Source organism: Neodiprion lecontei, chromosome 3, assembly GCF_021901455.1.
Source record: "Neodiprion lecontei isolate iyNeoLeco1 chromosome 3, iyNeoLeco1.1, whole genome shotgun sequence".
NCBI lineage: Eukaryota > Metazoa > Arthropoda > Insecta > Hymenoptera > Diprionidae > Neodiprion > Neodiprion lecontei.
The window spans coordinates 33849737-33873846 of record NC_060262.1 but is presented as its reverse complement, the minus strand read 5'-3'; the positions used below and the strand labels follow the sequence as shown (position 1 = coordinate 33873846).

Sequence of the window (24110 nt, the reverse complement as noted above, 5' to 3'; positions counted from 1 at the left end):
AAATGGATTGGGGAGACTCTCCAAACGGGGCCCTTCGACAACGGCAAGCATCTTCAACCGAGAAGCGAAAATTCCGCGAATTATATTTCACTCTAGTCTCGATGCGCAAAACCTGTTATTAACGTTTTTACGAATGTTTAACCCCATTCATTGATTCTGTCCGATTGACGTCTGATGGAAGAAGAAAAAAAAAATAGAAAGAAAGAGAAATTTTTTTTACATTTTTTTTACATGACTCAAGTACGCACAAACTGATAACAATCAAACGAATATAACATTGAAGCTGCGCCCAAGTATCAATGCATCATCCGATAGAGATCGCAATGAAATAAAGGATTACTTGCAGACTTTTCGTATTATTCTTCGCTAGCCGCGTATTATATGATTTCGTGAATTATGTCAACGGCAAGTTTTATTTATTTATTTTTTTTTGTTATTCATTATATATATATTTGCCGACATCGTGGGTTTTATTGTTTCTGGATATGATAACATGCTTTTATCACCGTCCGAGCTTTGCATAGTTTTGCCAAAGTATAATGCGTTTCTCAGAATCAAGTCATAAAGAAAAGAAATACACGAAAAGACATAACAAAATGACAATAAAAAAATAAAAAATAAGATAAAATATCTCTTTCGTAATACCGTTGACTCGGTATACACGATTTAAGATATGAAAAAGAGGCTTATTTTATCATCTTTTTAATATACTCCGGGACGGTGGTGTTTTCGAAAGAAAAGGCCGCTTTTAATTGTCTGCAGTGAATCAAGAGAGAAAAAAAAAAAATGCAACACAAAGAAATTTCCGCAGTTATTTAGGCGGTGAAAAAAAAATGGCGATATACTTATAGATGTTACTTTGTGGAGGTGAAACTGTATACATAATAAGAGCGAGCGAAGCGTTTTCTACGTGCCTTTCGAGACTTTGAGACGGGTTGAAAGGCCTCCCGGTGACAGAGAATGGTTTTCGGTTCAGAGACCCGGGTTAAAGGTAGGTTGGTGGGTGAATAGAAAGGAGGAAGCCTCCGCGAGAGCCCCGAGGATGTTTTTCTTTTTTCTTTGATTTTATCAACATTTTTTTCTTCAGTTTAACTTTCGGTTTTTTTTCTCTTATTTTTTAAGCATTGATTTGTTTTTTGGTAAACGGGTATAGGGTATTTATTAGCGAGGCCCAAGCGCGTTCACCGGTGACTATGATAGACACGTATGTACTGCCGCGCAGAGAAATTTATATCCTACACGGTTGAATATAATTTAAATATTTCACCTAACGCATGAAATGATGTACAGGTATAAATGCATACGGGGCATTACTCACTAGCGATTTGTCTTAGAAATAATAGTCTGACAACCAACGTTTAATTATACTAATAATTAAGTTCCGTAGGCACTGAGACACCCTCGCGGGTTGGCACTTAAAGTAGGAGCAAATTTCACCACTAATTAAAACTTACTTACTTACTTACACGGTTATAATTAATTACACGGTTTCGAAAATTTATTTGATGTATCTTCATTTTTTTTTGCTTTTTCTTTTTTTTTTTGTCAATTCTCATTTCAACCTCATTCTTGCACATTATTGTACCACGCGATGGGGATCTTAATGTTCTCTGTACGAATTCAGTCTTCTTCTTCTTCTTTATTTTTATCTTTCGTTTTACGTCCTAAACGGTTTAGGTAAATTTCTGCAGAGTTTGTAAGATAAAAGAATTTAATTCAGCGCACTCGCTTACTTTAAATTTACACTAGCATGTTGGCCTGATTTTGCAACGAGGTACACTTATTTGCCAAATCTCAAATATTTTTCATCTGATTCATAATTTTTCTGTCAATCAATTACAGTACACCTCTCGCCCAATTATCCTTTTTACCCCCATCGCGTGAAAATACCTTCGCGGTGGATCATAGTGGATTTTCTCTCTTTTAAATCTCGTTTGTTTTGACATTAAATATTGACTCTTACAGGTTAACTATACACCGTGCTGTTTATTTGGTGATGCAACGAAATTAAACTACTTCGCAATCAGTTCGTCGACCACACGCATTTTATGCGCGTCTGACGATGCGTTGATTAAAATAATGTATCCTGCTTATTCCACGCGTAAATAATTAATTTATTATATACATCGGCGCAATGCGATTCCACGTGCGATGCATTCCTAAATTTAAAGGAAACAATTCTGTCCTTTCAAATCAACTGATATATCGTATTCACTACCTTCGTGTGTTCTCCTTTGCAGAATAACCCCATAATAACACATCGGGGATCTCCGGATGCCCGTTCAAAGATACTCGACGAAACGGCTTCCGTTCTTCCCGATTAGGATGACAATAGCCTTGCCGTCTTGTTAAAAACTACACTAGAATGATAATATACAAATAATGGTTGTCGCAAGATAACCGCTGTGGCGTGCTCCAAAATCGAACTCTGTCCAACAGCTGCTACTTCAACGAATCACTCCACCTAGACACACAGTAGAGACAAACATAGACATTTACACAATGCGGTCGAAGTAGAAACATCGCACAACTATTAAAATCTTCTTAGTGTTCCTTTTTCAAAGTACGTAGGTAGGTGTTGGCGATCAACGGGCTCTGCTTATCGCCCCGACGATTATCACCATCACCATCATCATCATCATCATCATCATCAAAAGTCCATTCGATGTCTCAGTGGGTTGATTCTTCTGGACCCAGATCGCCTGGCTCCTCTTGGGGCCGTTGACTATCTCTCCGAGGCGTAGCCGGGTCCGAAGAATCCAAGAGTCTTCAGCGTCCGCGTAACCCTGTCGATAAGCTTGTTCTTATACCTCCATATCGTCGTGTCCATCACGCTGTTCTCTCTGTACTCGACGCACGACTTCTTCAGGGACTTGACGCAGTCAGCGCGATAATGCTGAAGCTGGGCGTCCTCCGTTTCTATTGGGTAGCTGGTGCAGCCAGATCCCAGACAAGCTAGCGGGAAGTGATTGTGAAGGGTTACAACTCGTTCTGGGTTGTGAAAGCACTTCACGTACTGATTCGGCTTCGTAAAGTTTTGCGCCCTGTAGACGTGCTGGAGCATGTGCATGTACCTGCAAACAAAACGCTTCGGTCATCTCAATGTTCTTCAAGGAATTACAGCTGCGCGTTAATTACCATAGCCGAGCCGGCCTGAAGCAGTTTTCATCCATATGACATCAGAATAACACATTCTTTTGCAAACCTTGGCTCGCTTGGCGCGAATTCGGATTTAAAAAGTATCATCATCTACTTTTTATTTTTTTATTTATTTAGGTTTTTTTTTGTTTAAGCTGGAATCGCAAAGTGGCAATCATAGTTATTTCGACAAATCTGTACCCACAGGATATACGGTAAATAGGGCAGTTTTTTTAAACAAACATTGACGATTTTTCAGGCATGATGAAATGCATCATGAGAGCACGACGTGAGGGATACTTTTTGCAGCCAAATCCGTACCGAGCGACGGAAGATTTACGTAAACAAATTACCCTAGTGCCAGATCGCATGCAGCAATATTGTACGACGAAGAAGAAGATACGCATGAATGATGCGCGAGCGTGATCCGTAAGCGTAGATCTACGTCGGCAAAACCTCGCCATTTAATGCTGACAAACTGCACTTTTTAGTGCCGCACAAAACATTTTCACGGAGTTTAAGATACAAAAATGGCTCGCGAATCATTGCGTATCCTCGTTCGGCTTGGAGAAGGTCATCCGATCGTGTCTTGAATTCCTGATATCCCGGAAATTATAAGAAGCAGGAAATGCGGATTATTGAAATTGTACGTACCTTGGCACGTCTTTGAACCATCCATGCGAGTGTAGAAGATCGTCGAGGAAGTAGACGTTCCTGACGTTGTAGGAAGCTCTCGATTCGTTCCGGATTTTCAAGGACTTTGGCAATATTCTGTCCATCAACTCCCTCCACGTTGCGTCTTGAACGGGCATGATAACCTCGTCGATGTCCAACAGCGCTATATACTCGTACTCGTACATGTGTTTGTAGAGACAGTCGTTGTACGGTATGAGCTCGTTCTGACGTTTGTGGTTCATCTTTTTAGTGAGGTACATGTGTTGGAATGCGGGAACGTTCGGCTGACCCCCAGGAAGGGTCAAGGGAGTGACGTGTATCTTGCCAAGTTTCTCGTAGTAGTTCAGCACCTTGCTGATATTCGGATGGACCTGAAGTTCGTAGAAGAATATTTTATCGGCACCGAGGAGGGTTATCATTTCGATCCACTCGACCAGTCTGACAGAGAGATCTTCGTGAAGGAAGTCCAGCCCCTTGACGCAAACAGCGAAGTCCTTCTTTTCCGGCGGTTTGTTGTAAATTACCCTCAGATTATTTGTCGCTGTGTCGCATGCCTTCGGCACCAACGACACCGAGGCTGGCACCTGTTTATGGTGACTTTGGGGTACTCTACACGTGATTATGTACGGCTGATATATACCTTGCTTGTAGTTGCCCCACTTCGAGTACCAAACGTATTTGTACTCGAAGGTCTCGACCAGCTGCGGTTCTTTCTCACCCTCGTACCAGATCTGGCAGAAGCTCTTCACAGTCGGTTCGATCCTGTTGATCATGCCGACGATTCTGACTGCCGGCCCAATCTTGGACAGTTCCCTGGTGTCGTAGAAAGCGCCAAAGAGCTGAAAGGAGCCGTTCGAGGTGTGCATGCTCTGCCAGTAGATGTTGTTGAACTCGAGGTCAAATATACTTGGAAATTTGGCGCAACTTTCGTTCTTGTAGTGCATCGCCTTGTTATTTTTATTACGGTTCCAATAGGCGAGAGGTAGACTCGGGAGCCTCGTCTCGATTTCCTCGATCAGCTTGTCCTCGGTCCGTGAAGGGGTCTTGTCGAGGAGCGGCTCCATTTCCAGGGGGCTCTGGGTCACCGGGACAACAGGCTCGCGGGTGTAGCTGGAATCAATCAATTGCTGTAGGAGAAAACGACCGGAGCTTAGGCTGGCTCCGTGGGACGCGGATCCAGCCACATTCTCCTGTACTGTTTCCATGTGACGGAACTGTATAGCGGCGATCATTATCAATCCCCATATGAAGACGAAGAAAAGCGCCTTGCGTACGCAGCGGGCGCTTCCGCTGCACCACGGCTGAAGCATCCTGGCGGTCGTCTCTTTCTCTGGCTCGCGATTCGCCTCCTCCAAGTATCACGGCCCTCCGGAGCAGCGCATGTCTGCAACATTCGGAAAAGAAATATTTTCGTTAGACCAGACCGCGTACGGGGACGGGACTCGATCGATGCGGCTCGGCGGAAACGTGCGGAACCACTGTCGCAAATCAACGCAATTATACATATAATATATATATATATATATATACATGTATATGTATATATGTGTACGACACGCACTCGCGTGGGTTTCAAAGTTATTGTACGACCGTAGTCTGTGTAATTTTGGGCCTCTGTAACAAACGGTGCAAGGTTTGGCTATAACCTAACCGTCTTCCGCTTGGGATTTAGTATATGCTTCGAAAACTTGCCCTCCGTTATAACTCACCAGTATTTCGCTGGAATTTGGATTGAATCATGTCTTAATTTTGTATAAAAAAAAAAAATAATAAATAAAAACAGCTTGATTCACTACGTCGACAAGCAAATTTACAGCAGAGTGGCAAGTTATTATCACTAGCCGGATGATTCGACACGGTGTGTATAACAAGGATGAGTGATACATAATAAAATAATATCGTCAGCGACACTTTGTAGTTCAGGGATGCTCTAAATTTACATTTCAAGTTATGAGCAAATTTCAATCACGTTTCGTGTGGCAGTGTGTCTGCCTAACAGAGCTCATTCCAATTAGGGTTGGGCGACCCGACGCACCAGTTCACTTTGTCGCAATAGCTGAAAACAATGAGCAGGCTGTTGAACCCCGGCGGTATAATCACCGACTGGAATTCGCGCCTCTCTGATTGATTGGAGCGTGGTCGAGTATTGGCTATAATACGATGAAACCAGAAGGGGTGAAATTTTTCGATTGGAAGCACACGGGAATGGCGGGGCTTTATTATACCGCGTGAATGTTCTCGGCAATGAAAACTTCATCATCGAATTTAACGCCGATGGAGTTGACACGCAGTCTCGGTTTTGTTTTAGCCTAACGATTGATTTTCCGTCACTATCAATTTACGGATAGAAATAAAACCACGAGGCGGATATACGGTGCTTTTTTCCTCCGCGCTCTATTTCCTTTCAGGATCTCGGTTTTTCCAGCGTAAGGAGAAAACAAGGGGGAGAGGGTCTGCAGGAGCAAGCTGAATAATTGGGCAATAACTATTCTCGGTCTACCGACTCAGAAGAACTTTATTTCGTTCAGGTGGTTTTGGTAAAGAAGTACTCCGCCGCCGATACAATACCTCGAATATTCTCCAGAGCCAAAGTTCCCCAATGCAAGAAAACAAATTGTCATCGTAGCCGACACGGTCGTGTATAATCCGTATATTGAAGCCGTTTTTGCGGAACTAATTTGTAACTTTTATGCCCAGAAACTAAGTATATGTGTTAACGCGGCATCGGTGAGAAATATACCGGAGTATTAGAAATTTGAGTAACTTGTTTCGAAAGTATGGAAATAGCGTATTGAGGTGATTCGTATTGGTTGATTTGGAAAAAGAACGGTTTAAACAAGTTCCAACGCGAGATTCTCTTTTTGGGTTATGGTTACGGTTATGATGGTGGTGCACAACTAATGCCCCATAAATAAGGATAGCTGAAACGAGGACTGTTCCAAGCGGTGTTAGATACGACGTAACGTATATGAAACGTAAATTTGCCCTAGAGTGAAGATTTACGAGTCTTAAAATCAACGGCGGCCCCGACGTATGGTAGCCTGTGCGGTAAAACACGCGTATTATTCGGATAACGGAGACACAAAAAAGGGGATACATAGTATGGAGATAAAAAAAAATTTCAAAAAAAAAAAAAAAAGAAATGAAATAAAATAACAAGCATGGCGGCGCAGGAGCGTCCGTTTCAATTAATTGTACCGAGGTGTTTTATTGTACACGGGAAAGTACTCGGGCGATACGCACCGGGCGCGGAACAATTGGACGGACCGATATTGTAGCGAAATACTGCCAACGAACCAACCCCGCCAGTTGTTTACACGAGCGTCCTGCGGTTTTCACTTTTAGATTAGTGTACGCCCGCACCGTCTCTTCACATTGCCCCGTTTGTGCTGCAGGGAGAGAAGACCTCGCGGATGGGGCGAGGTTGAAGTTCCGAATTTGAAAAGTTCCGAAAGCGCCTAATTCCGAATTATTTGGTGGCGGAGGTTGAAGTAAGGAAATAAAACTTTTACGAAATAACAAAGTTTCGAATGGTCGGAAAGCCGAAGACTCCAAGTTCCGAAACGAAAGATTCCGAAGATTCAAGTTACGATATAGTGAAATTCCGAAAGTTAAAATATGCTCACACAGCGTAGTTTACCGACGTAACGAGTGGGTGTCAAAAATCAGAAAAACCAAAAATCAAAATGACCAAGATTACGACCATGAAGACAGCGGAACTCCAATACAAAGAAATATCAAAGTGAAAATATTTTACGAGCATTCGCTCGTGGATTCCGTGTGAAAAATCGTGCAAAACACTCAACATTTTTTACTGTTATTCGCAAACGATACAGACAAAGATCTTCATACTTTAGAAACATCTTAGGAGTACCATTTAACAATTACATAAATAGTTTTTCATTGAGATGCCTGCATTTTTTCTCGGTGAATTTGACGTTAAGCGACATTTCGCCGCATACCCGTCACGTACCGCCATGGCGCCATAAGCACCCGTGTATGAGAAGTACAACATCGACTATTAATTACTCGAAATCTATGTAGACCATTCGTTTCAGGTTTTGGATAGTAACGTAATTAATATCAATCAATATTGTGTAAAAACTTGAGGCACGTGGTTGCACTCTGATTTTCCTCACCAATCTTTTTAATATTTCTAAGATTATATTTTCAGTTTCGCGTTTAACTTTATATTTGTGAGAAGCCACGCGTGATGGCAGACGGGTTATTCGTCGGGAATATGCATCAGAATTTAATCCTGTAATATAATGAAACTGTGAATTAAATTTTTGCGAGGCGTTATTCCGAAGTCGGTATGGGGTATTTCATACCACGTGGCCGGATATTGTCGCGCGTCACTCGCAATCAGAATTGAATCGAGCGTTTAGGGGTTTGTAATACACATCCCTTCGAGAGAACGTATACCGATTTTCCGAATTGCCCAAAATTTGGGGGATATATATTGAATTGAAATTCCGAATTTTAAAATTTTTTCGATTTTTTCACAACTATATGAATATGAAAAAGACTGCATTAAAGATTGTGTAAACCGGTATACGTACTCTCGGAGGGATGTATCACAACCCCATAAACGCTCGATACAATTCTGAGTGACGAGTGTCAAGGTCTGGCGATTTGGTACGGAATAACCCGTATAAACGACGAGTAACGGCGGTTGCGGGAGCGAGAATTCGTTATACATGTATTATTTTACAATTCTACATACATCCATACTGAGAATATTCACTGCAGGTGTATAATTTAATACAGAGACATTTTATCTGCAGTTTCCTCGATTTCACGATATATATTTGAATTTTTCTCTCGCTTTTTCCAATACAATTCGCACCGGGAATGCTCGATCAAGTGAATACATATTTCCAACTTGTGAATATTTTCTTGACGATTGCATAGGGTTTTGGATATTCACTAATTAAATTAGCGTTATAATTAACCACGCGCAGAAATATATTTCTGAACTTTCGCAATTCAAGTTTTAATTGCCGTGAAATTTATTTGAGTTTCGCGACTCTGTTGAATGCCACTCGTATACATAGAAAGTCATACCTACCTAACAGCTCTACCTATTTTGCTTACGAAATGAAATCCTGGGCATACTGCAGTTTCTCGTGGATCAGATGCGAGTACCTTATCGATCTCTCTGTGGCCAAGCTTCTATAGCTACGGACACTCCATATCCTTAATTATTTACAAGACTAGCTGACTAATCCAGAAGAGCAACGAATTTCCCTTACTAGTTAGCCTCGTGTTAACGCCTCAACACCAACGATGTTGTAACTTGTCAGCTACTTTCATTCCTTTTAAACCACAGGTATTTCGAAGCTGGAACCGATACTCGAACGGATCGCTACGATTTAGCCGTCAGTGAGTGGAGCAATCTTGAGTCTTCCCTGCTTCTTTTCCCTCTTTTTTCTTCTTTTGGTGTCGGTAGAAACCCAAATATCATCGCAAGATTGAAAATACTTTTACCGTGGCGTATAAGTTCATAGTCAATTATTTGTAACGATATCCCGAAGAAGAACAAAGGCATGAAATTCATGTCCGCATTACCACAATAATTTGACCTTGTGATTCCAACCAACCGCGAGGGATCCGTTGCAGCGAATACCCTAGGAGTAAATTCACTTTTGATATGTATTTTAAATTCGTGAATCGACGAAAAAAGTGTGGAGTAAATTATGTTCATGGATCATCCTCAATCGGTTCGTTTCAAAAAGATTCATAATTTTGTCTATAGATGGTAACGATTTGGTTATAATTGAATTTCTGCATAATTCAATTCAGATGAAATGCAGACATTGAACATTGAAAGTATGAATGTAATAATACGGGTTTTTAAATCGTTAAAATATCACACTGTGACAATTTTCACTGAATATCTTACTTAAGGAACGATGGTTAATGTAAGACGAGAACAGTAACCATACTAAATTTATTGTGATGAAATTTTCGATGAGAAGTCTGGCACGTCACACTGTATTCCCAAGTATACCTAGAATCTATGGAAGAGTTTGAATGACAGTTTTAGATAAGAAATGAGCTGTCCGGATGATAATATCGTTATAACCAACTTGGCTTTCAATGATCTGTGGTAAGATCATACATATAATAACTGTGCATCGCATGACGTCGAATTTGAATAAAGTAAAGATAGATGTCAATTAGGTATTCCGTCGGATATACGTGCACTGAATCCATTAATTCTTGTCCATAAAATGAAAATAAATACAAGAAAGAAAGCTGGCTACTTGAGTCAATGGGAGTTTGCTGGTTTCAGAAACGCACCGAGTCCCAGTTTCAGTCGTAAATCTTCCACGAGGCTTTAGTATGTCGTGTCAGAGGGTGAGGGTGAGGGTGAGGCTGAAGGTGAGGGTGAGGGTGAGGGTGAGGGTGAGGGTGAGGGTGAGGGTGAGGGTGAGAGTGAGGTCCATGGAGTTTTATGGTCCGACGAGTAAACGAAAAGTATATAAGCGGAGTACCTAGGAACAGTACGGGAAGAGTCGAGATAACTTGATCCAGGTTTACGGAACCTTCAGTTAAAACGATCGTCGTGGTGCCGTGATGCCGACAAAGAGGCGCACGGAACACGCGTAGGAACACGTAAAGCGATGTAAAGACGAGATCTTTGCGTGTACGTCACAATCCGACAGACGAGATGTCTGTTCTTTTTGAACGGGCGAGTTCTTGAAAACCGCGTGAACAAATTTTCCACCAGGAAAACGCGGAGGTTATCGACTTTTCCCGAGATAGAAGGAAAAATTATGACAAACCTTGAAACTTCGACACTCGACGGCTCCGTTTCTCAGAATTAATCAACTGATTTTACAATTTTCTACCCCAGGCACTCCAAAACTCTACGGTAGTAAACTTAATACATAGTAAAATGTGTATCGTCTTAAGCCTCTATCTTTCTAACTGCCTTCAAGTTCTCACCCCGAATTTGCTTTCCCAGTGTAGGGGGGCTTTCAGAGAATGATTGCCCCATTCTGACTAAGTTTGCCAACTTTGACGTAGCGCAAAAAAGGGATCTTGTTAGGGCTTTTTTCACTTATTACCCCTCCGGATTACAATAATTACTTCCAGCATATAGAAAAAGTTACGTTCACTCCAAATGTTTCAAACATTATATAATTATTTTGAATTGACGGACCCCTGTTGTTTGTTAAAACGATATAACAGAGCACATTTTCGTCAGTGCGTTAAAATAATGAGGTTATATCGATGAAAGTGGATCAGCGAAGTGATTTTTCAGCTGCCCAATTCCCCCCCTCCAAGCACTTTTTGTTTGTCTGCTACGTCAAAATGGTAAATCTGAAAACATTACGGAATAACGTCAAGACTTCCTGATATTTATGGACTAATATTAGCCGAAATGTCAGGCGCCTAACTTTGTCTGAATCCTGAATCATACAGACTCCGGACACAGCCAAAGGACTTTTTCTTTTCCGAGCGAATTTCATTTCGCGTCACGACCTGCGAGGGCCTTCGGTCGTTAGATCAAAGCCGACCCGTTCAGGAAACATTGGGGGCAACGAATTCCTAGTTACCGGTGTCCCCAATTCCTGTTCGGAATCAATTTGCACCTACAATTGAGGGAAACGTTGACCGGAGGCATCGCCAGCCGATACGCTGTCCAATTTATCCCCGACAATGGCGGATCCTTGCGGCAAAGGCGTTGCTATTACATTCTTCGACTTATCGTTTGCGTCAGATCGTTCTCACTGGGCAGTGAAACGCACCTGCAGACACCCTTTTTCCCAATAATCTGAACACCAGAGGACGCAAAGTAGCCGTTGCTTAAATTCCCCCAGCTCTCGCTGTGATAATCGGCATGCGTAACAGGGTGCGAAGCGGGTCGATTTAACTGATTCAAGAAATACCAATAGACCTCACTAATCCGGATTTAATGGGGTGAGAAGTGGATTGGGTTCGAAGTTTCAATTGAAACTCTGAATGCTTCGATTACCACGCTATTCCATTGTCCGAATGAATGATCTATCGTTTAAAAATTCATCGCGCACCTATACAGCCTTGAATTCTAAGAATGTATTTGACTCTACAGTTTTATATCAGCGCTTTTCTCCCAGCTCATTATACTCCTCGAAGACAATTGGAGTTTATGCCCCGCAAGGTCGTATAAAAACTAACCTGAGGGTGTTTTATCCGTCTGGAGATATAAGCCATTTTATACCCAAGTATATAATCCAACCTCGGCGAGACGACAGGAACCATTATTGATGCCGATGAATGTACAAGATGCGGAAAATGTACTTGTACCGATATTACGTTCCCATAGGATATAGATACTTCATTCTCCTGTATCATGTACGTGTAAACTACGTTTCTCAACAGCTGATCACCGATTATCCGTAAGTTCCAAGCTTTCAAGTTTCTTACTGCCAAACAAAACAGATTTGCATTCTACACCAGACAGCCCGAGGCCGAAAGCCTTCATCGTATACCTACGTAAGTCCAAAGTTAAAGCTTGATGTATTCAAACTTTCATACGATCTTACCGCCATAGACTTACACTGTCCAAGTCGGATTCTGCGCTTGATAAATTAAAATCTGCCACGATGATACCGACGACGTGGTTACAAATAATTTGTACACCTTTCGAATCAATTTTTTGATTGCACCGAAATTGTGGATTTGACTCGATTTGCCGAAACGAATTCACCACATGAATAATTCGTACTCTGGCGGTTCAAACGATGAAATTGGAAAGATTTCCCAGTCCAAATGAATGAACTCGTACAGCTTATCGGAGGATCTCAGATCCCATTACAACGACCTTGCCGTCGGGCAAGCGGCTCTTCTTTTCGAGAAAGTACAAACGGATCTGATTTCGCCTTGATTCACAAACCGGTCACCCGTCGCTTTCGAACGAGCCCAACAGATGCGTGGGAGTGCACGAAGTTATGTACACAATGTTCGTTCCAATACCTACATGGAAAGCAATCTACCGTGTCAGTAGCGACATGATTCAACCAATAACAACCGCGTCGACTATCTCGTAATTTTTAATTAAAACACAGTCCGCGAACTGTTTCGTTGGTCGATAATCTCTATAGATCAGCGATTTGGAGGGTTCAACACCATCACAGAAGTTCGGAAGCTTTTGGGTCATATACAATTTTCCGGGTTACAAAAACCTTTGCTCTATTAAAACGATAGCTTATTCCGGAAGTTGAGTGGAAAACACTACACAAAAAGGTATCTCTGTAACTGGTTTGAAAAATCTTCCGATACGTTTCTGCAACCAAATCGTTCTCTACACTACGTGTATGCGGATGATTGTTCCCGTTTCTCTGAACGTAACACCTGCCTCCACGTGTAGAAACGCGCATATTCTTGGTCCATCTTCAAGACAAAGTCCCGTTAATCTATTCCACATTCCTAGTAGATATTTCCCGCAAAGACTTCGAACGTGGCTTCGGCGCGTTTAGCAGCATGGACTTGACACAGTGACTGGTTCATGGTTTTCGAGCGAACTGTAATAGGCTAGCTGGCTGGTTGGTTGGGTGGTTGGTTGGTTGGTTGGCCGGCCGACTGACCGGACGATTATGACGTTCGCGTGACGGTGAATCGTGCAGACATTTCGCTGCGCTGTATTGCTTCCGGTTGACCGTTCCAGTTCCCCTAGGGTGTGAGCGAGTTGTGGAGCAAGCCGATAGATTAACCAATAATTCCACAACAGCGTTTGGCCCTGAGGTGGATATCAGCGAGTACAGCACAGTTTCAAAACGATGAGGCAATGTTAGGTTTTACGTTTTCAACTATGTTACATCAATGCACCAACGTCTGTCCGTGCAATGAAAGAATATCGCCATAGCTCCGATTGGCAGGAACTGTAGATTACCATCGGAAAATGTACACTCACTCACAATTAGCAAGGCGGAGACGTGATTGATGCGAAATTAGTGTGACGCTCCCACCGTTACATCAAAGGATTACCAAATATATGTACGCCGTCTTTGCTCGTGGCAATCGTCTAATCGTGCGAATTGTTCCAAGAACTGTTATACCAAGTGCGTGGATCATGGCAGAGGGAGGAGTAAGATGGGTGAATTAAAAGAGAGTACAGCGAGAGAATCGGCGGTCGAAAAAATAACGGTAGACTTGTTCCCTCCGGGTAAAAATGCAACAACATGTATATATGTGTAATTGAAGGAAAGAGACGCGTGGGAATATCCGACGTCAAGATACCAGCGACACTATAATTATGAACAGGTTCATCGCAACGATATTCCGTGTAAACACATACCGCACACACGGACAAGGTATCTCGCGTAACATTTCAACGATCGCGAGCTTCCTATCCTGCCACTTTAAAGAACCTTGTGATCAGGCAATTTTACGCTCACGTCTTAGAAGCGCATCCGTTCGTTGAGGTAAAGATAGGAGAAAAGATGTTCGCCGGATAGGATACTGCAGCATCGACTGCCGCGGATGCGATTGAAAATCTGTCAAGTAATCGAACTGCTCTGTTCTGTTCCACCTTGCCACACGCCAGAGTCAGACGCGAAAAGTGGATCAGCTCCCCGGAGTCGAATCGGTCTCAAAGGACGAGAGCTGGCTAGAGTGGCAAAGAGCCGGCGGAGATACAGGGAGTCGACGGTCGTTTATTTAATTATCGAAAGAAGAACGAGCTGCTCGCATGCGTCAAGCTGGGACACGCAATCTTCGCCTTCGCCTTCGGATTGCGGCATTCTATTTCGAGGGAAAGAGAAAAGATAGAATTGCCGCTATCAAAACCCTCGGGAGCCTTTTCGAGTTGGCACTGCAAGTGGTGAAGTAGAAACAGGAGAAGTGCCAAGGTGGATTTTAGGAACCACCGGCACTCGGGCGGTGCTAACGAGGGAGTCGTGTTTAGTCGGTCATTATTTTGATCACCTGGTGACCCTGGTCCAAGAACCACTTCGTCTTATTCCCACCGAGGATCTTGTCTACACCATTACGCGGAGGAGAACCTTAAAGATAATCGACAACCGGAGGCAGCTTGTTACGTTAGTTTAGTTTAAGTTCGATTAGACTTACGGTCACAGTTCAGACGTCGCGTTTGCATTTGTCAAGTGGACAGAAATTACGAGCGATTAGTCAAGCAAGGTTGCTCAAGATTTATTTGAAATATTCACCTAAGGCATCGCCGAGTATCGTAGTTTTCATTTTCCGGTGCACCGATATTGACGTAATACACAATATCGACATTCTGTATGGTTGCAAACGCTTTCAATCCTCATTTATGGTTTATAAAATATCACGGTTTTTAATATACTTTCGTGATCAAGATGGTGGCTATTTTATCAAACTTATTCCAACCCTGAGCTTAAGCTCGAAGAAGGTATGCCAAGTTTGAAAAGACTTTGGATTCCAATATTTGAATTATTATACGTTTTAAAGTTACAACCATTTCAGCTTTCAACGTTCTAATTCGAATCTGGATTTGTAAGCTGAGGATTCGATTATTACACAGGCTGGACGCTCTCCAATTTACCACTTAGGAATTTGACTCGGCACATGCTGTGAGATTCAAGTATTATACCAACATTACGCTCTGGCCTCGAGCATATTCTAGTATTATACCCATGCAACACGTCTACTATGGTTGATTTAAAAAAAAAATCGTGTATATACAATAATATACATGCGTAGGTTTACAGAAACAAGATTGATTATCAACTGGTTATCAAAAACATACACACGGTATATTAATCACAAGGGTATAGGTCTATGTCGAAATAATACGCGCTATTTACAGTCTAAGTCAGATTAGCCTCTAAACGAAACAAAGTTCACGAAGAATGAAATTCAACAGTTCAGCAGCTGCAACTAATTTACATACAGCAACTCTACATTTGATTCTCCGTTTATCCAATTATCATGTGCAAAATTCTGAAAATGTCACTGTGCTCGTGAGTTACAAGTATGACGTAACCGAATGTGAAGTAGGAGTGAAGTAATCTTTGACGTGAAATAGGAACATGGTTTGGCGAGGTTCGTAGATGGCTATTAACTCATCGCTCCCTGCTAAAACACAGCGACGTTTTGTCAGGTGAATTATCGTATCGTGTACAATAATCATTCGCGAAACTATACCTTCGGAAAATGTTAGACCCGTTGGCTGCATTAATTTGCGTTACAGTAGACGTACATAATTCTAAGACCTATATATTCACGCCTCAAGATATTTGATACTTGGTGTTGGCCAATCTATTTCGATTCAAGTCCTATAATATTCGTTCATCACGAATGTGTTTTGCGCAAAGTCGCGAGTCTGCCTAATTGTCTTTTTGCCGCTTGGCATCGCGTGACGCTCTTCAAAGTTCAACCAGTCTGTATAACCGCGATATACGGCGTTGTCATTGCATCGATCAAAAATGTTCTTTCACTCATCGACGAGCATAATTTGATTTTGCACGTATTGTGAGCTAGGAAAATTTACTGCCGTGATGTAAGAAACGCGTCTGACAACGGCGTCGAAACGGGACTCTGACGTTAGACCAGATGGAAGGTGGTTTCCGATCTTTTTTTTTTAACGCCCGGAGCTACCATACGTCTGAGCGAGTGAACTGTGTTAAGAGTAAACAATCGTAGTTCGACCACTCGAGCAGTTCGGGCAATAAAAAATTCTATTTCTAAACAGTAAAACGGTGGCGGATATTATACTATACTCGTTTATAAATACAAATAAAAAACGATCGAGTGACCAATCGCAACGCTTTAATCAAGGTGCTGCAGTTCCACTTACTCTTGGAATTTAACAGTAAGTTATACAGAGAATAAGCGGTTGATACGATTGGGTTTAAAGAGTGTTGCGTGAGCGAAAGAAACACTGGTAGACTACTGCGCAAAGGCAGTGTCAGACAACAGACACTACGGACTGTGCACATCGTATACTTATACACGTACACCGAGAAAAATTTCATTTGGTATGGTAACTAGAAAAATCAGTAAGCCAGGTATCGATAAAAAAAAAAACTGTTTGAATATTGTTGGAATTACGAAAAACGAGGTACACGTAAACCATTTTGCGCTATTGTCGATCCTTTTTTGGTAATTGCAACGCAATATCAGTTTGTTCGGTTTACTCTACTTTTTTAGTTAAACAGGGCTTTAACATCAATTTATTCCTGCACAAGGATTAAATTTTCGCAACAATTACGAGAAAATCTAGTAACAGTGATCGTAATGAGAAAGAATAGCAACGTAGACTTTCTGTTAACAGCTAAAAAACTAATTTTCATTTTCTACCTAGAACTATATTTTTCGAGCGTGGTAAAAACTGAAAATAGTTAAGGACTCGGCGGTAACCGGAACTAAAAATTTCTCTGAGGGTAGTAACGCGGAGCTGGGACCGAATTTACTCGAAAATTGCGAGTGGTTTCCCCCCGTTGCTACTTCCGGGACATCGAGCATATTTGGCAGCTCTACGCTAATTGAAGGCCCCGCCTTAATTAGTGAGGGAATTCTGGATGACACACGTGAGAGAGCACAAGGGAATTTGGTGCAAGACAAGTCGATTCCAACCCGACGACAGTGTAGACCGTAGTCAGCTAACGTCGACTGCAAACTTGCGCGTAATTAGCCATTGCAGTTCCCTTTGACGGGGGCCTACTATAAACAGAAATTTCTCTGTCACGTCCATCTATCGTTCAACATGATCAGCTGCTCTGCAGGGACCCCCAGCAGGCATTCCGGGCCTTTCACGTCCAGGTAATACCGCTGTCTGGACTGTCCGTTACTGGAATATCGACGAGCGTCGCGCGTCCCGATGGGAAAATTTCATATAGCCTCTTCCCATTTTCGGGACTGATGTGAGACAAAACCGGTAGCCGTTAATACGGTTGCAATTTTTACACTATAGATGTTTTTCGTTGGACGACAGTTTTATCTGAAAAAAAATTCACGGAGCAATTGAGATTTTTTCTCAAACCTCTGGCGCGAAAATGCCTCACGATCAAATTATTACAACAGATTACCCTAACCGAATTACTTGACATTCGTCTACGATATTTCATATGGTTATCAAATAATGTGTGATTACTAATTGCCTTCGCGAACAACCCAACCTCAAATGTAGAACAAGTTTCAGGGTCTCTTAGCAACATATTAGAAACCGGGTAAATTGTGTTAAAATTAATAAACGTCTAACGAAAAGAAAAAAGTTAGGTGACCAATTTTAGATACCCGAGTGTCACTGTGTAAATAAAGTTATTGCCCAAGCCAGGAACATGTTTCTCAAGGCAGCTTTTGGGGCAGTGATATTTCTCGTCTAGAAACGGCACTAAGTATAAGGAGGAGTAGGAGTAAGAGTAGGAGGAGGAGGAGGAGGTGGCTGCAGACAGCGAAGCAAACGAACCTGAAAACCCGGCTGACCTTTCACCGCGACACCAAGTCAATTTGGCGTAGTATGGACAGAAATAGAGCGGTCAAACACTGGGCTGGTATGTGTTTAAGCGCGTTGTATACAGCGTGGCTTGCGGAGATAAAAATGTCCATCAAGCCTATCCCACAGCCTGTTATAACATTGGACAGCAGGCGCCGGTTTACGCGATATCCGAACGGAGTTAAAAAGCCGTTAACGAGACTCGAGCGGCTTTATTGAACCCGACTTCCCATCATGCGTGATTCTGATTAATTCTACCGGCCGTGCGTAATATTGAGCTGACCTAGGATACGTCACACGCGCGCGTTCACGTTCGCCATACTCGGAAGAAAGGTCGGAACGACGATCCACGACGATCCACGAGGATCCACGGTGATCCACGTGGGTCGACTTAATTTCAATTGAATTGTCGAACGAACAATAAATTCAACCGACTCAATGAATCTATCAGCGCACTCCCACGCTCAAACAGGCTTGCACGCGTCACAATTATCGTCTGTGTGTTTGCGCGTGCGTGACTCGCACGTAAAGCGAGACTCCAAAGACAAGGCTTTCAAATCATTCTCGACGCCGACGGGTCAATTTTGTATATCACAGTGTCCATTCGCCTAGCGTGACCAGGTGAATACTGAAACCCGGAAGGAAATCAACGTGACATTGTATTAAGAAAAAATTTCTTTTACATCTAAATTTGCTTAAGTCGTTCACGCAAAAGCCTCGGGATCGATTTGATTTACCGTAAAGCCATTTCTCGAAGTTCTAACACCTCTCGTTTGAAGCCATGCAGGGTGTTTCAGTGTCGGAAGAAAATAAGTGATTGTCAAAGTTGCAGAGAAATACCATGAAACGGGACTACGTTATACGTGACGGAGGATTTTAACACTCCAAAAATCTACGTCTAACAATGTAAAAATCCAGGAAAGAAAAGGTTTCTAACGTACGTAGCTATACTTGGTCATTATTACGGTAAACGGTAGGCTCTTGTCATGGATTGCATTGCACAATTTGTTATATAACCGAGGAAGAGTTGTTGGACCAATGAATGTTTTTTTTTTTTCATCCACAATGGTGAATTTACGCTCTGCGAGAAGTATGAATAGCCAATCGTTACATATCGATAGACGAGCCACGGTAATTTCCGTACAGAGGATACATTCTGACGATGAAATATACGTTTTCAGTTTTCTACAAGAAACGGTACGTCATAAACTGAGAGAGACAATAAAGAAACAAGACCAACTGACGGAATACATTTTTATACTCCTCTATGATACAAAGAAGTTCTGTTTCATGATAATAGGAAATAATAATTACGGGATAAAACATGCTGTAGACGCGTTTCGTTGTTGAGAAATGAAAGGGTGTATCCGCCGTACTTTTCTCCTGTTAACAAGGAGAAGATTAAACCTGTAATATTTAACACCCGGGGAAGAAGAGTAATAACTCGAGTTGCAAATATGAACGTAATGAAATCGTCGTTGGTTATAAACCTGGTTAGCAGAAAAAAGCAAAAAGAAGATTTGACGGGACTGAATCTCGAGGTAGACTTAAAACTCGACTGCAGACGAAAATTGCTAGGTGTATTTCAGTTGACTAAAAGTTGCCGGAGCGGAGTTCTACGGACAGTCATTACAGCCATCAACTTTTCTTTTTTCCACAAGCGTCCGACAGCGGCGATACTGACGAGATTTAAGCAAGTAACGTTAACGTAACGAAACATTCAAGTATTTTCCAACTTTTTCATGTCTTTGGATGAGTCGAGTTTTCAAAATATCACAGTACAAAATTTTGTGTTATCGCCGTTTACTTAATTTAACGTTAATTGAAAAATAACGTTTTTTTTTTTTAAATACAGGGTTACATCGACTTAACAAATTTCACGGGGCTAAAGTTAGTAACGTTAACGTGAGATTATCAGTGAATAAATCATTATAGCGCAATTTGAGAACGACTTTCAAGGAGTTGGCTTTGCAAAATATGGGTATATTTTATTCATCATGGTTTACTAAACTTTTGACATTCCTAAAGATGCGAAGTAACGATTTTTGCATCAACGTGCACCATCACAGTAACGTTACTAACTTCCTCCCCGTCGAATTCCAACCTTCTCGATACTGGATCTCATATCGCAGATTCTACACATTGTGAAAAACTTTAGCTAAACTCTCGCTAAAATCACTCTGTGTCGTTTGAAAGGCGACGAAAAACTGTGATCCTTGGTTTTTCTTACGCCTCGAGCGTTCGATAACCGGGAACATTACGTATCAGCGATCCTAGGAGACGGCTTCCAACTCCTCGGAGAGTACTTGCCGCGAAGAAGTGTGACGTGTTTGAAACTAGCGGGCGTATCTACCGCCAGAGCGTTGAAGGATGGAGAAATACCTGTTTCGCAGTCGAAACACTTGCGCGCGCGAGTTCTACTCCGCTAACAATAAATTGGAGATTCTTGAGAGATTCTGCGGTCCATGTGGCGGGCTGCCGCGCCCCTGCAGACAATTTAGAAAACCTCTACCGAGTCAAACTTTAAATTGCTCCGCGGCAACGTCTGCCGGCCGTTCAACCAGCAGGTTCTGCTTATTGGAGACCCCTGGTGCAATCCTGCTACGGCTAACAAGGAAAAAGAAGCCGCAAAAACATCCCGCATATAGTTACGTTTATATAGTATGGAACGGTTCTTCTCCCACGAGCTTAAGAGGTTTCACGTACTTTACTCTCTTGCTCCTCTTTCGACGTTGATGGAGCGTTTCGGCTTTGCCTTACGTCACCGGTTCATCATGGTACATCGATTTAGCGACGTACTTTGAACGATGATGAGCGTAACGCGCGAGTGCTTTGGCTTATTTTTAAGCACTAACAAATTTCAAACGAGTACTCGTGACGTAAGGGAAAGCTTGCCTGATTTCGTGTAATCCGGGCGTTGAAAAACACAAGGCTAAAAAGGTTTCAACCGGAATGTATCTCGTTAGAAACGTACGTACGTTATTTGACAGATCAAAAAACCAGTTACCTTCGCGTGTGACATCGTACAATATAGGTTATATACGAACTGTCAATTTGACCCCGTAATTCATGCGAGCGTCGATACTTGGCGAAAATATAACGACGTCAACGTGTGATAAAGAAAGTAGTAAAGTGTATCGTACCTTCGTCACATTGTGTATGCTGTGTGTCGCTGACGTATTCTAGGTTGCATAATTTTCATGAATAAAGATTGGCTCGATCGCTTTTTGCACGGTGCAAGGTGTTGACTGCAATTTCTGTTGTTCTTCAGAGGTTAATAACACCGCAGTGACTGTCACAATATTAGATTACATCCCAACGTCATAGAATCCTAAATCGCGAATGATAAATTGCCTTTCGTCCCGTCTTGACAGCAGTTTGTCAATAAAGTGAGATGCGCGAGAGAATAGAGAAAAAGAGAGAGAGGGAGAGTGAGAGAGAGTGGGGGCAGGTCGATGTTGTCTGTTTAGTTTATTACACACTGTCCGTTTACACGCGTGATGAGCAAACATCAGACCAGCTAGGTTTACGTGACGGGTTGATAACCTGACGGCATCGTATTTCGGTGTAACATAGACGTTTAAGGGGCATCAGGCACCGGAACCTCCGCGATTTAGGTTTGATAAACGAAGTATAGCGCAGGGCACAGTGTCGCCACTGTCTCCTTATTAATGATAAACCACGGAGCTTTGTTAGGTAAAACCAGAGTATTCGACCTACGGCAAGCGTTCTCCTCTAGACGGTCAAATTAACGATGCGTTACGCATTGATGCGCCGTTTCTAATTAAGTCTATTTCACGTTTGTGATTAGAGGTAGAAGCCAAAGATGCTCGTCAAGCTGTGCCGTATACATGAAAACGGACGAACGGCGGTCGAGGAATCCGTGTAATTGCTTTTGCGCCTCGTAATTACAGCTGCATGTAAAAAAAAGACTCCCGTCACTAAAATTAGCCGATGATTCAACCACTTGCCAAATCATTCTAAAGTATGAGAAAACAATTTCCTTTATTTATTATTTCGGTTTCTTTTTTCGGCTTCTTTTGTTTGTCACGTTTCTTGGTTAGAGCCACACGATCAATTCTGCTTCTGGCGTTGCTGCACAGTTGCGTAAACATATTTTTCAAAGACGGAAACGAAACTAGCCACAGCTGCATCGCGCAGCTGTATATTTAAATTGCTTTAGAAATCTGTATGTGCAAAGACTCGAAATTTGAATATCTTGAATGCATGAAAGTAGAATACAAAATGACCTGAGAAATCAACGATAATGGCTGGCGCCGTATCCTACAGTTGCAGGCCGATTGTTCTGCTGTTCGAACATCTTAATGATCAAGCGAGCCTACGGTTTGAATAGGAAATTTGCCGTGAAACGTTTAGCGGGTAATTTCATTTTTTTTTCCTTAACTTTTTTTCTGTATTCTTTCATTTTACTTCCGACCATGGTACCCCTTGCATTGCTTGAAGCACGTTGACGGGTTAAACGGTGTCCAATTATTACACGATATTCAATTACACAAATTAAACCAGCTTTCTTGCGTAATCCACCTTTTATCAAATTAATTCCAAGTCCAACTAACACAAGCGCGGAAAGCTCCGGATCCAGTCAATGCGTGAGCGAATTACACCCGGTGTGCTTCAAGCTTTGCCAGGAAAACCATCCTGCAGGATACAACGGTTCAGGATATAATCCCGAAAACGAAACAGACTATGCAGAGAAGCCGTGTTTCGCGTGACACTATTCGGCTTGTAAGGGTGCCCGTACCAGTTGAAATTATTATAAATTCAGAATCGTTGCAGAGGCGATCGAATAAGCGTTCTTTGCCGACTTTGCAATCGGCGTGAAAATACGCGTAATGTGCCGCACAGCCATTGACCACGGCCTACCCTCTTCCTCGTTTCGCGAATTACGATAATCGCGAAATCAATTCTCCACGTCAAGCAACGCGCGCATTACTCGATCTTCGTATTTTCTATATTTCTTTGTTCTGATCAATCACCGAATACTCACAATCGGTGAGGCATTCGTTCTGTCGCTTGTATGTCGCGATGCTAATGCCAAAAAGGCTTGTACCCAATTACACGCCCTTTTGGATTCAGAGAGCTATCTGAAGCCAAAAGAGCGTACAATTATTTTTTCCATTGTCAATCGTTCAGTAGACTTATTTTCAAGTTAAATATTGAAAAAAAATATATACGCCCTTTTGGCTTTAAATTTTTGTCCCCAATATATAGCTTATAAATAAGTCTACGGAACGATTGGCAATGACACAAAAAAACAAAAACAAATTATACACCCTTTCGGCATCAGCACCGTAATATTAATGGTCACTCTGTATCGACGATTCAGGATTGAAGTTATATAACTTTCTTCGTTTTCCTTTCAAGCCGTTGTCGTGAAAGAAGATATTTCCATTCAAAGGCCAGTTTCATATTCAGTGAATGGTCGTTCGTTGCACGAAAAGGTCTGTTTTGTTAATTGACAAATCGAGATGGCGCGCATTAATCTCAATAATCGCTTTACGAATACCGCACAATATCCAGACTATACGTTGGTGTTGAATGTTAAACGTTAATCATGCAGCGTTACGCAAGAGACGAGGAATGAACGAACAGTACGTACAACACATCACTCGAACATTCTCTAAATATATATTTTCTCCGTAAGAAGCAGACGGAAAAAAATTTGCGGGCCGACGTGTAAATGAGGGGATATTTTATGAAGAATTAAGTACCATTAAAATACTAAGATCCTGTGAGTAACAGACCTTAATATCAATTGGTTTTCAATAAGAGTAAATAAATAAAAGTAAAAAATAAAAAATAATTTTTACTCTAGGATTTGTGGGACCGATTTGTTTAAAGATTTAATATGATATTAACGGAGTCA

General features: G+C 41.9%; 1 protein-coding gene across 2 annotated transcripts in view; it reads right to left on the bottom strand.

Annotated features, from left to right (window-relative positions):
• Window positions 1-486: 486 nt before the first annotated feature.
• LOC107223181 overlaps window positions 487-24110 on the bottom strand; it is a 78784-nt gene continuing 55160 nt past the window's right edge. For both annotated transcript variants that reach the window (XM_046733863.1, XM_015662793.2), the window contains 2 exons: window positions 3793-5197; window positions 487-3074 (listed from right to left, as the gene is read on the bottom strand). In XM_046733863.1, coding sequence (XP_046589819.1) covers window positions 2726-3074; window positions 3793-5123 — 1680 coding nt within the window. In that variant the 5' untranslated portion in view covers window positions 5124-5197 and the 3' untranslated portion in view covers window positions 487-2725. The remainder of the gene's footprint in view (window positions 3075-3792; window positions 5198-24110) is intronic.